The sequence below is a fragment of the Lepisma saccharinum genome, chromosome 10 (assembly GCF_977018435.1).
Source record: "Lepisma saccharinum chromosome 10, izLepSacc3.1, whole genome shotgun sequence".
Taxonomy (NCBI): domain Eukaryota; kingdom Metazoa; phylum Arthropoda; class Insecta; order Zygentoma; family Lepismatidae; genus Lepisma; species Lepisma saccharinum.
This window is the reverse complement of record NC_139238.1, coordinates 32,218,352-32,232,423: the sequence shown is the minus strand read 5'-3', so window position 1 is coordinate 32,232,423 and position 14,072 is coordinate 32,218,352. Positions and strand designations below refer to the sequence as shown.

General features: G+C 35.0%; 1 protein-coding gene across 1 annotated transcript in view; it reads right to left on the bottom strand.

Annotated features, from left to right (window-relative positions):
• Positions 1-303: 303 nt before the first annotated feature.
• LOC145993851 (protein takeout-like) overlaps positions 304-14,072 on the bottom strand; it is a 35,396-nt gene continuing 21,627 nt past the window's right edge. The window contains exons 2-6 of the mRNA XM_083129705.1: positions 7,161-7,256; positions 6,107-6,254; positions 5,583-5,716; positions 1,905-2,054; positions 304-1,116 (exon numbers count right to left, since the gene is read on the bottom strand). Coding sequence (XP_082985831.1) covers positions 962-1,116; positions 1,905-2,054; positions 5,583-5,716; positions 6,107-6,254; positions 7,161-7,256 — 683 coding nt within the window. The 3' untranslated portion in view covers positions 304-961. The remainder of the gene's footprint in view (positions 1,117-1,904; positions 2,055-5,582; positions 5,717-6,106; positions 6,255-7,160; positions 7,257-14,072) is intronic.

Here is a 14,072-nt window from a genome sequence, read left to right as displayed (position 1 = left end):
AGATTTTGTAGCAACAGTCCGGTTTTTTCTAGCAACACCTCGTATTCGTTAATTTGATATCATTCTGTTTAAAATGGCTAGGAAACTTAAGTTCACGGAATTGTCCGCACTTCTTAGACTCACGTGTACAGTTTTAAGTAGGCCTACACTACTAATAATGTAGAGAATTTAAATTTAAATTTCAACAAGTTAACGGAATATGAGTTTTTAAATATACGTTTTTCTCTGATGCCAAAAAAACTACTTAGCTAATAGTTAGAAATATTACAAAATTTAATATTAGAGAAACGCATAACTTAAAAGTGATTTTCAAATATTCATTTACTTCTTTAAAATAAGCAGTGGTTGAAGTATTTTATGCAGTGAACAGTTTAAGAGAGATATTTATTTTGCAAACTTCATTCATCAGTGTACAACTGACTTGTACTAATCACTCTGTAACATAGTATATTCTTAAATCTACATGCATTAAATCTTAATCCAAGTAAGAACTTTGAACACAGACCTGAATACAAAATAAGTACAATTACATTTATTAACGATGAAACCATTGCTATAAATGTTAATATATATCTCTCTAATCAGTTACAACGTGTATAAATTCTACAAGCACATAGAATAACATTTTGGGTTCTACTATTAGAAATTACTAATACAACATGCATGCTATTATGCAAGTTAAACATTACAAACTATTCAACTCTATTACGTTTTATATAAACATATATTTTTGTCAATGACTTCAAGCCTACACTTCCATTTTTGTTTCAAAATATTTCAAGTTCCTCTAAAAATGAACATACATGTTCAAGAAACCACTCATAAACATATCATATGATGAATTTATATTGCAATGTATGTGTTCATAGCTTCGTAAAAATTGGCATCATATTATTTTGTAATGCAGCACAATCTCTACGAGATGGATGTTTTATATCTGTCCATATAGCCTAATTCAACTTTAAATTCCTTTGAAGAGTTTATTGTAAGGAACTTTGTCGAAGAGCCTTTTAGACAATCCATAGTAAAGTGTGCTAAAAGATTCATCCAGAGCTGGTTTCAACTCCTTGAACACTTCTCCTGAATTTTCGTTGAGGAATCTTAACATTGTATTTCCTGAAATAATAATAATATTATTAATAATAATAGTTTATTTTAAGCATTGATCACAGTAAAAGACCTAATACAGCCATGAGTAAAGTAAAAATGTAGAAATTTACACTTGTAAAATATTAAGAAGTAGAGTAATATAGTGAGAGCAATATTTCAAGTTTATATTTCAACAAATCTTCTACTACATCTCTAATAATAATAGTAATAATTGTTTATTAGTACTTCAGGCTGAGCATATCATTGGCCAGATAAACACCACGCCCAATTTCCACAATTAATTAACAACATTTCATGCTTTAAATTATCCACCACAATTGTTACAATTTACTTAAATAAGAGAATTGTGTCTAATGCCTTAATAATAATAATAATAATAATAATAATAGTTTGTTTTTACTTAGTGCTGATACGATGACCAGATACAGTACCACGTCCAATATTCCTATATTTAGAAATCTTGTAAGTAATTGCTCTGAAGAATAAAATAGCATATTCTGTACGAATACATTTTTCTACTGCTTCTTAAATATAGTGTTTGTAAATTAACAGACTCCAACCACTCTATGTACTTACTAACAAAATAATAATAATATAAATTTATTGTATCAAATCGTCACATAGAATAGTAGGTACTTGTTATCGATTGATATTGCAAGGCAAAAAAAAAAAAAGCATTTAAGGAACTTTTGTAACACATTCTTTTGAACATTGGAATACAAGTTAGGAAAATATAATACCTCATTTTTTTCCCAACTTGTATTACAAGTATATAGATAATATAAGGTGCTTACCGAGTTGAGCATTTCCATTAAAGAGATTATCAAAATTGAGGAATCCTTTGTTTGATTGGACAGATACATCAAATGACGTCAGATTCATGTACGTCTCTCCATTCTTAATCATTGGCTTTCCATGAAGTTTCCACTTGGTGTCTATGTCATCTGAAATGAAATAAATGCACATGTGTATATATATCTGTATTATATATGTGTGTGCGTGTGGGGGGTGTATAAACAGGGTGGACCATTTAAGTTGAAAACTCGATATATCTTTCAAACGAAGCATTTTCGAAAGAAATGTTTCAATTGAAAATCGATTGACTTTAATGGAGAAAGAGAATGACATTATGTACGTTTTATTAGGCGATCATTTTGAAGGTCATTTGAAGGCCACTCAATTTTTTTTAATGAAAACTATTTTTTTAAATATTTTTATTCCTCTTACAAAAATAACAACTTTTGTGGAAACCATTTTTTCCATTCATCGTGTAGTATTTGGAACCTCAGATATGTCCAAGAACTAGGGTGACCAGACACACACATTCAAAAAAGAGGACAGAGGAGGCGAAAAAGGAGGACAAAGTCATAAAAAAGAGGACGCCGCAAAGAATGGCAACACATTTGCCGTTACTCATAATTTAACCAATATATAAAAATATTAATAACACTTTGCTTACAAAGAATTTTCAGGTGATCTCTTTCAATAACTTCCTCTTATTTTTAAGCAAAGAAAGCAATCTCCGAATCTGTCATTTAACAAATGACAAAGAATATCTACAATTTGAAGCACATATTCTTTCTCCTTTTCTAATTCTTGGATGTTAGAATGAAATATCCCCACAAGTGAATACAAATGTAACAAGTAAGATTAGCTTTAACTTATTTCCAAACAGAGAATTAAAATTTTTAAGTTGTTTACATTGGGTGGAGAAATATATTTTGATGCCATGAAAATTTCTATCACTCTTTCAACAGTAGGTGAAAGTGTCAGCCACCTTACACGTTACCTCATTTTCGTTTCTTCCTCCATCCTTTAAAAGCTGGATATTTTCTTGCAAGATAATTGTTGAATTTACACTTTCGCTTCGTTATTTCATGAAAATAAATAATACTTAATAATCAAAATTCTCACTACGCGTTTCTGTATCGTGTATGTATAACTCGAAAAGGAACTGGCACACCGCGTCATAACGCCAGCGGTCACCGATTCGAGTCCCAGCCTGGGCATGGGTGTTCATCATACCAACGCTCATATCCATCTTCGCAATTAGCCAAAAGTGGCAGAAAAGCGAAGTAAAATAAACCAAATCAATCAATCAAAAAGGAACTTAACAGACTACATGCGTTCCAGCAGTCTCAGAAAGCGAAACATCGAGTTAGAACTTAGAATAATAGTAAAGACTAGGGTGTCGAATTTTGCCTATTTGCTATTTATATTCCTTTTTAGTAAAACATGGGCTTCAATGTTCAAAGTTCGTTTCATGGTGTTTCTAGTATTAAAACAAATTTTATAGTGCATATAAATGCCTATTTTGATTTATCATGCTCAAAAATCGCTAGTCTGCAATTTTTGCATACTTCAGATTTTTTTACGTGCCTTTGGCTTTCTATAGATTCAAGAATGTAAGGCTTTGTTGATGTTGTTCTGACTGAATTCTGGTATTTAGCAGATTTGAGGGTCTCAATTGATTGGAACATTATTTCAAAATATTATTTTTGTTATAATGGTGCAAATTGTTTTTTCATCATTTGTTCAAATTCGCACAGTAGTTACCACAAGCTGTTTTTGTTAGAATTACTTTTCCCCACAAATGTGAATTTCGATTAAAAGAGTGTTAATTAATATTAATAGTTTGTTATCGTACTTTTATGGATAAACTAAAGTGTTAATACTGTGGGTGTGCGGAACAGATTTTTTTTTTTGGTCGGGACGGGAAAGTTTTTAAATCCCGACATTCGGGACAGGAAAAATTTACAATTTCCCGAAGCTCTGGAAATTTCAAATTCTACACGTCATTTTCACTTTAAGTGATTACTTTTGTATTTCTGGAATAAAAACTAACAATTTCCGATAAGTTCCAGACACAATGCAGAAAACGTCGAAAATTAAAGATTTTTTAAAGTGAACATTCGGAATTTTATTTCCTGACTGCTCGGGATCCCGCACACCCCTAGTCAATACAGTCTGTGCATTGTAAGAAGAAAATTGAAATAAGTTCACATTAATTGCCTATTTTAATGTCATTTCTTAATTTATAGTGCCTTTTTAAGTGCCAATAAATTCGCACCCTATTAATGACTCAGTCGGGAAAGTGATCGTCTTGAGCTCCCAGATGCTAGGTGAGCATTGCTCGAATACTTAACGCACCCCAAGTGATATGATGATCCTTATGTGTGGAAGCATTCTTGATGCAACACGTGTGCTATGGTCGATGCTATAGCTACTCTTTCTAAAAAGGAGGACATTTACCAATTTCTAAAAAATCCACGCGGACAAAAAAAAGACACCTAAAAAGGAGGACATGTCCGGACAAAAGAGGACGTCTGGTCACCCTACCAAGAACACCGCATGGCGGTTGTAGCTGTTAGTGACGTGATAGGCGTTGCATGCTCATTTCAAGAAAACACCTGTCCTTCATGCTATTTTTAGCAGCTTTTCATGAGGATATAGGAGACAAGCGAGTCATATTTTTTAACTTTTATAAATTATCACATTTGTCAATTTTGTTAATTTTAACCACATTCTCATCGTGGTTTGCTTACGCAGTGAGGCAGGGAAAGAAATTATTCGAAAATGGCGGAGGTCTCCTACGCAATATTTATGTTTTCTCTTCTATTTCTAATTTCAAGTGCAATTGAAGATGGCTGATAAGGATATATGGTGAATGGGACTCTTAGAACATGATATCTAATTTGGTTGAATAGTACAAGGAGGGAAACATCGGATTAAATGCATACTGTAAAAAGTATGGAATTCCGAAGAATCGAGATGAGCGAATCGTCTGCAATGAAGACAGAAAAATCTTCAAGGTTAAAAAAGTACTAGAAATAAGCCCTAGGAACGCACTTGATGACAGTCACCCTCATGCTCGTTGGCATGTTGAAATGGCCTACCCCTGTGGCGGAGTGGTTATCACATCGCGCTACGGCGTCAGGGTCCCAGGTTCGAATCTCGGCGTGGACATGGATGTTTGTGAGTGTCCATTCATGAATTTCATCATATCATCACTCATCCCCCATCTTCGCAAAATTAGCAAAACGTGGCACAAAAAGTGAAGTAAAATAACGGTAATAAAATGAAGTACGTAAAAGAAACGAGAGGGGCGTATCACAATGATTTACACTTTCAAATGTCCCGCATTCCATGATTGACCATTGAGCTTGCCATGACAATCACACGTAGCTTTGGTCTGTCACCTGTCACTGTCAGTGGACAGAAAAGGGCCAATCCAGGTGAGCCACGGCGTATTTCCTACACCGCCGTGCGGTCAACATGAAAGGATAGCGCTGGACGACGTGGTTCTTTTGGAAAGAGGGAGTAAGTACCACAGAGGTTCACAGACGATAGTCAGGAAAGTATGGTGGATGTGACAGCACCTGGAACACCATTGAAATTACAAATCATTAGATACGTCCCTCGTGAAATTATATTGGAGAATTGTTATTATTTCCTGTAATAAATATACTCACAGTAAGTTAAGTTGGAGGGCCCCTCTCCACTGATTGGCAGGAGCAGAATCCTACCCTCAATCTTGTATCCTCCGAATATGGTGTAGTAGGGGAAATTCAAATGGAATTCCATGTGATAGTTCTTCGGATCAGCCCTGGAAAATTGAATAAAGTACTTTATAACTTATTACAAAAGATATAACCTTTACCTCATTCTTCTCAGCGATTATAATCTGTTAAATAAAAGCAGATCGGAAGCAGAGAACAGGGATTAAAGGCCTTGAGCAGGAACATTTTTGGGAATTTTACGGCAGAAAACATTCAATATCGAAATTTCGATTGAAACAGACACTTTTGGTTTATAAAAGACGTTTTAAATGCAAAAATATCGGTATATCAGTTTTATTTCCCGAGAAGAGGAGAGAAATTCAAAGGCACGTACAGGGAGGATATCAAATGGGAATATAATATACAATAAAAATACATAAAGACTTTAATTTACAGGGGAAGAAGACATTTTTTGACAGTAAAAATTTCGCACTTACTTTGCAGAAAGCACTTTGGCCACTTCCAACCCAAAATGCTCACCCTCCTTGAAGGTAAGAGACAATCCAACTGCTCCGTTGCCTTGACGTATCTCCATGTAGGGAACTTTCAGAGGATTTATCTTGGGAATCCCAAACTCTTTGGAACCTGTAAGATGCCATCAGAACATAAACATGGAGAAATACCACCATCATTAAGCTTACGCAGCACATTTTCCAAGGGAATATGTATTAAAAGATGTGTTCTTAATTGTAATATATTGAGAGAAAGGGAGGGATATTAATGAAGCGGAAGAGAATGAGAGAAAAAAATGAAAGAAGCTTTGCTTAGAACTAGAGGGAAAGTAAATAAAAGAGAGGTGAGACACGTAGATATAAGAAGCGAGACACAGAGATACAACAAAAACAAGCGAGACAAAGAGGGAAGAGGAACATATGACAGTTTCAGGCAGATGAAGAAAGAGAGCTAAACAAGCCAGACAGATAAAAGTACGGAAGCAAAGAGAGAGAGGAAAATGAGAACTGTTGGATAAAGAGGAAGAGAGAGAAAATGAAAGGGAAGAGAAATAAATAAGCAAGAAACTGAGAAAGGGAGAAAAGTAGAGAAAAGAGAGAGATAGAGAGAGGAAAAAAGACAGAAGGAGAAATAACAAGGCAGGAGATATAAAGAAAAAGTAATAGAAGCGAAATGAAGAAAAGAAAGAAGTAAATGAAAATAAACGAGGTATTACGAGAGAAGGGAAATGGAAAGAGGAGAGAAATAGAGAAGCAAGAGAAAGAGAAAGAAATTAAAATAAGCCTGTGTGTGTGAGAGAGAGAGAGAGAAAGAGAGAGAAGGAAGATATAACAGCAGATATACACAGATAAAGAGAGAGGGAGGATTAAAGATAATATGGTTCGATAACTGGCAGAAATATTTTTGTAACTATGGGACAAGTTTTCATTAACCTACCTGTACATAAAATTGAATTTTAAAAAAATAATTGAAAACTTGGTTCTTGTGGAAAATGCTGTCAAGCAGAAATACCTCAATCCATATTTTTCACAAACTTACCTTGTCTACTGAGAAGGTCAATCATGTCTTGTGCAGCATTTTTCACACATACGTTTAGTCCAGGGTCATTCGCATCACACACGGTCGTGTAGTCGGCTGGAAAGATGGAGACATTAGCGATAATTATAGGTAATGGAAGCGAAATTATAGTGTTCGACAGGTCCGGAATAGGACACTAGAAACAGCAATATGACCTTTTATCATGGCCAGACTGAACCAAAGTAACTTCATCCAATGCAACAAAGCTCCGTGAAGGCAATGAATAGGAATATATTCTGCGTCTTCTGCAAGAGCAATGCCAATGGAAAAAATTACACTTGTTTTGCGAGGAATCTTATGGACTATATTAGTGATGACGTCACGAGCAGACAAGTGATCGAGATTGAGTCCAAACACGCCCATTACATGGCGTTTCCCTATGCAATAGCAGTGGATTTTCCATCGCAAGGGGCAATGTTTGAAATCGACCATATAGGTATGACGTCACTGAGCACTATTAAGTCCAAACAATGATATAACGTTTGGTCAATTCTATAACATTGTTTTTTTTATCGTAGCTTTAAGAGGTAGACTTAAGGATTGTGACAACAGTTATGAATCAAGATCGTGATGTTTATCGTACATCAGTATAAAGATGAGATTTCGGAGAATACGTCTATATATTACACACACATTGCAGAGGATAAGGTGACGAATAACTGGAGTAAGAATTCGAACGAAGCGAACGCTTCTACCCGGCGTCCGATCCGAAACTGCAGCCAATAGGTGGCGCTGCTGCAGTCACGTGAGACTTGTGACTCCCATCATCCCCATCGGAAGGCTCACTCTCGTTGGCTACGAGTTGAGCTCGGTTGAGCTTCGACTGTGTTCGGAAGCAGATTGGTTGGACTTTCTTTAAAATTGCCTGATATCCTTATTCCAGTTACTCATTACCTTATGCTCTGCAAGGTATGCGTAATATTTCGGCGTATTCTCCTAAATCTCATATTTACAAGGATGTACGGTAAACATAATAATATTGTTTAAAAACTGCTGTCACAATCAATAAAGCAACCCCTTGCGATGGAATATACTATGCTATCGAATAGGCCAAAACCACGTGACTACAATGTTTGGACTCAATCGTGCTCAGTTGTCTGCTGTTAACGTCACCACTAATTTGGTCCATTGCGACAGCAGTTATGAAACGAAATTGTTATGTATGTCGTACATCAATGTAAAGAAGAGATTTCGTAGAATACATCAATATATAGCACATACTTTACAAAGAATAAGGTAAAGAATAATTGGATTAGGAAAATCATTCATTTATAAAGAAAATCTAGCCCTTCCAGTTCCGAGCACAGCCGAAGTCGGCCGAAGCTCAACCGATCTCAAGTGCAGGCACGCTGCCGCTGTGGATGATGGGAATCCAGTAGCCTCACCTGACTACAGCGGCGCCGGCAGCGGTTCCCGACCGGACGCCGAGCTTTCGATTTATTTGATTGTTTACTCCAGTTATTCTTTACCTTATCCTCTGTAAGGTATGTTATATATCAGGGGTTTCCAACTGGAGGTCCGCGATGCCTTTTTTTGCTTTTTTTTTCAAACTAGGCAAGAACAGGAGCCCGAGTTTTTCAAATACCTTTCAAAGGAACGCTTTCCAAACCTTCGTAGTTTAGGGCAAATAATGACATCGATGTTCGGCAGTACATACACGTGTGAAAATGTTTTTTCTTCTATGAAGTTCGTCAAGAACCGCTACAGAAGCAGACAGGCAGATTCTTCACTGCTTCACCTTCTGAGACTTTCAAATACAGAAATTGAACTTTAATGAAAGAAGCAGATCGGCCTCAATTTTCTGTTCAGTACTTACAATCTTTGTAATTTTTAATCCCCCCCAAAAAAATGCGGCCCCCCAATCAACTGCCGGATATAATTTTGACCCTCGGACCTTTTGAATTTGTAAACCACTGGTATATATAGATGTATTCTCCGGAATCTCATCCTTGCAGTGATGTACGATATGAATTACAATTTTGTTCTTGTAACTGCTGTCACAATATTAGAAGTTTCTCCATGCAATGGAAAATCTAATGCTATCGCGTATAGGGAAACACCACGTGTAAAGTTTGTATGGAATCCATCTTGCTCAGTTGTCTCCTATGTTTCCATTGGTTGTTCGAATGGAAGCTGTGCAGGAATCTTCCGCGTGGGAATATAGTTCGTGTGATATAGCCAAACAACTTAACGTAGCTGCTGTATTGAAGGCGTTGGACCTTGAATTGGACGGGTTAATGTTACAGTGGTGTAAGTCACTTTTAAAAGAAAAGAGACTTAGGCACAGAAACCAGATCGAGATAAGTCAATCTGCTAACAAAAAACGTGAAGTAAGTCAGAGATTCATTTAACTGTCAACAGATGACAGTTTTAGGTCTCGTGATAAAGGAAACAGCTGTTGTGTTGATCAGCAAAGTGCTGTGAGTCAGACTCTTTTTTTAAAAACAAAAAGTGACTTACACCACTGTAACTTCAACCCGTCCAATTATGAGCTGTAATGAATAGGAACTATTTCTCAGAAGTAATGTGGTTCTGTTTGCATTAACTTTGTTAGTCGGTAATTAGGCTCTGGCCCTCAGGGGCTGTTGCGTAACGGGTTATTACTATTGTTTTCTGTTTCCCATGTTTCTTCCTATTTTGAAAGTTTTAAGTGCCTCATCCTAATTATAAGCCTTTTCCTCTTTTACGTACCAAATAACGATGTTTGCCTCGAAAATTATTAAATTACAGGCCAAAATGACTAAGGGAGTGGAAAATTGACTCAAGGAAGTAATGTTATTTAATATAGATGAGGTGAATGACCTACGGAAGGAACTGAAGTGTAATGATGGGTTGATTGAACAATTAAAGGATAAAATCGTTAAATTGGGATAATATCAAAGGATAATTAACCTTCGTATTTTTTGGGATTCCGCTTTAAGCTGTAGGCTCAGTCCAAATTATCCTATCTGTGCATAAAAGTAGACTTCAATCAAAAAGTCATACGAAAAACCTTCGTATTTTTGGTGTAGATGAAACAGAAGAAGAGGAGGACACTGATAGAGTCACCGTCAAACTGTTCGAGGAATCACTAGGTACAGTCATGGACAGTTCTGGGTTGTAACAATCTCATAAACTTCCAATGGATTCGTTACAACCCAGTAGTGTCCGTGACTGTACAGTTTAGTTTAGTTTTGGTTTTAAGTCCACTTTTTGTACAGAAAGGCTAATCGGGACTGGACCTACAGTTTAAAGTGGGATCCGAACCACTTGCGCCTCCAACTGTACAATAATAAACCCAAATTAAATCAATAGAACTCATAGAATAGGTCCCAAATTTCCTGGTACGTACAACCCATCCTATAATTGTCAAAGTTACAAATTTTCGTATGTCTGATTGATTGACGTACCTTATTTTACTTCGCATTTCTACCACTTTTGGTTAATCGCAACGATGAGGGTGAGTGATGCTATGATGAAATTAATGAAGGGACACTAAGAAAAAGCACCCACGCCCGGGCCTGGATTCAAACCCAGGACACCTGGTGTCGTAGCGCGACATTGCTAACCACTCCGGCACAGAGGCCGGTACGTTTTCGTACTAGTGGCTAATGTCTTCAACAACAAGAAAAAGCTCAAATACAGCAATTACTTAAGATTACTATAAAGGTGGGTCTACCTAACTCACAGCTAAAACTATACTGCGATATGTAGCAGAAAGATTTGGATATAAGAATGTTTTTAGCCAGAATTGGAAAATTGTCGTAATTGAGGATAAACCAAAACGTTTTATTACGCCGAGAAATTAACTATAGATACATTTTGCTTGCCTGTGAATACTAATTAAATAAGATAATGTATATAATGGCAACTTGATAGCCGAGGCCGTGATGTTTTACTATGTTTGCTATATTATTTTTTAAACTATTTCTGTTATACATTTTTGTGGATCTTAGCATATGTTCCTCAAATGAAAGGGGCGATTGTGGTGTTTACGTGTGTATTTTGTTGGACTGTTAAAAGTATTACATATAAGGAACAAAGGTTTGAAGAAGAAAATTATGGTCTATTGAAATTGAAACCGAGTTCTTGAAAGGTAAACATGATACCTTGAAAGAAAATTTTTATTTCATGACGTATGTGGCTATATCAGGGTTGATAAAAATTATGATTTTTTTAAATAAATATTTTTATTGATTTTTATTTAAATCTGATTTTTAAAATGTAAATCGATTATTTTTTTTTAAATAAACACGTTTACAATTGCTGGTATGGTTTTTGGCATCATACATATAGATATATAATTTTCATGGAAAGGCTCTTTCTTGTAAATTACTCTGTAGAATATTTGAACACTTTGATTAAAGCAAATAAAAATTATACATCAATATACATTTTTCTATATCTGATACTGTATATATGGAAATGTTTGTTGAGTGTGTTAATGAAATGTAATAATTTCTGTAAATTTCCTTCCAGTGAAAATAAAACATTATAGATGTACTACATAATTGTAAATTAAAATATTTTGTCTTTGTAGCTGAATTTTGGCAATTTTTTAATGATAGTTTTCATGTTTATTTACTGTTGAATGATAATGACACTATTTTCGGTTTAACATCTTAGTATTTTGTTTATTGTTCTAATCAAAATGTTTGCTATTTTTGCCTGTGAAAATATTGAATTTTAAATCAAGAGACATTTAAGTGTGTTTAGAGTTTACATTTCTTTTTGAATGAGCTTCACGCCATCATTACATATATTTTGTTTCCTTTCTTAGAATCTAACACACACAATTGAATGATTACAAGATTAATGTGCTTTTTCCAAAAGTGATTCTGATATCTACAAAATCCTTATGTACCTTATTCTATAAAATATTTATTTAAAATGATTTTAATTAGTTACTTAAAACAACACGTAATTTAAATCTTGATTAAAATCACGATTTAAATAAACCTGATTTAAATAAAACCACTTTGATTATTGACAACTGTACTTAAATTTTTATCATGTTAGAGTTGGATACAGTGTATGAACCTGCTCCTTCAGTGGATTCCACGTTCGCTTCCCCTACGTCAGTGGACTCAGACACGATAACACCTCAGACTCCTGGTGTCTTTGTTGGGTATAAATAAACTTATACCTTTCCCAAGATCAATGCAAGTAGCATATTTAAACTATGAGTGGGTGATGAGAAATTTCCACGAATTCTACGTCACTTTCTTAGAATTAAATATGCATGTGATTTGTTTGTGTGAAACGTGACTCAGTAGTGTAATTGGCTATATAACTGGGGCGATAAATGATGAGGTGTTTTGACTGAATAGAAATATTTAAAACTAAGGCAAAATGTCTATAAAATTTTATTGTTACTGTGTAAAACCTACGATTTTTGTAAAAAAAAAGCTTCCGAGAAAAGATGACCCCCTCAAATTGATGTGGCTAAACCTGAATTTGCTAAAATTGCTGTTTATAAATTTGTTAAAAATATGGCTTTTCTCAATATTGTTTTAACTACACTTAAAATTAATCCAAGATGCTCTTAAGAGTTTTTTGATTATACAGTAGTACACTGTAATATAATGTTAAATACTTATTCAAAATATTTTTGTACTATTATGTTAATATGTTAACCTGAAATATTTTAATTCAAGACCAGGCACAACTTGTATATCTAATACTAAGACAATGTAATATGCAGAGGTTTTCTAGAATTGCTCTGTGACTCTTTCATTTCTTACATCATAAACATATGATTTTTCACCTATAAGAATAACACTACATATGCTGTCAGCAGGAAGTGTATCATGGAATTCACAGATAATTTTAATGTTTGTCCTGTCATTAACCACAACTTGTTTTCTTTTTGAGGTGTTGATGACAAACATGGGTCTCTGTCTTTTGAATTCATCTGGTCAGTAATACATGTCAGTATTCCCAATTGTGACCCTTTTGAATGCTGTAAATGCCTCATATAATTTGAGGAAATCATTCTTGGACATGTTTAAATTATAACTTTCTCTAGGGAACACCTCATTTCTGCCATTTTTAAGATAAATGTTCTTGATGTTGCAGTTATCAAATTTACTTGAATTTTTTTCCTGATTATTGTGTCTTCCAGTTTGAAACAGTACCACCACAAAATCTGGCAAGTCATATTGTATACTGGAGAATGAGTTTGTAGCATCAAATTCATAATAGCTACCAGTGGCAGGCTTCTGCACACATTGATATGTATAAAATTGTAAAGGCACCTGTCGATTTTTTAGTATATCTGCTTTGTATTTAAGAGCATAACTAGCTTCATATTCAACTACTGGAATTCTTAGCTCCATAGTCTGAATAAGGCATTTGCCTTCATCAGGTAGGGTATTAGGCAGAGCTGCCCCAGTAGAGTTTAATGAACTATACCTCAGCAAAGCATTATTATCATTGGCAGCTCTTCTAAATGTAATTCTTAAACCACCCTTCCACATAATTTCTTTGTAATCTGAGAAGAATCCTGGCAATAGGCGCATAGGAAACAATACTGTGTGACTCTTAGATATTATCTTATCACCAGCTTCAAATCCACTTATTTTGTAGTATGAGGCCTCGGTCTTGGATAATTTTAGTGTGGCCAAAGCTGTAGAGGTAATACCAGGGTAATCTACTCTGTTTATAACAACACCATGTTTTCTAATCTCAATTTCAGAAAACAGATGTGGCACAAAATTGTCTACCAATCTTATATTTGTGTTAGCTGGATAATCTGTACCATCGAGTTTTGCAACATCAAATTTAATATAAAGGGCTCTGTGAGGGTGTATAAATCCATCTCCTACATCAAGGTCAACCTCAATCTCTGTGTTGGCTTGATTTAAATTTGCAAAGGTCCTCCGGTTTGGGGGG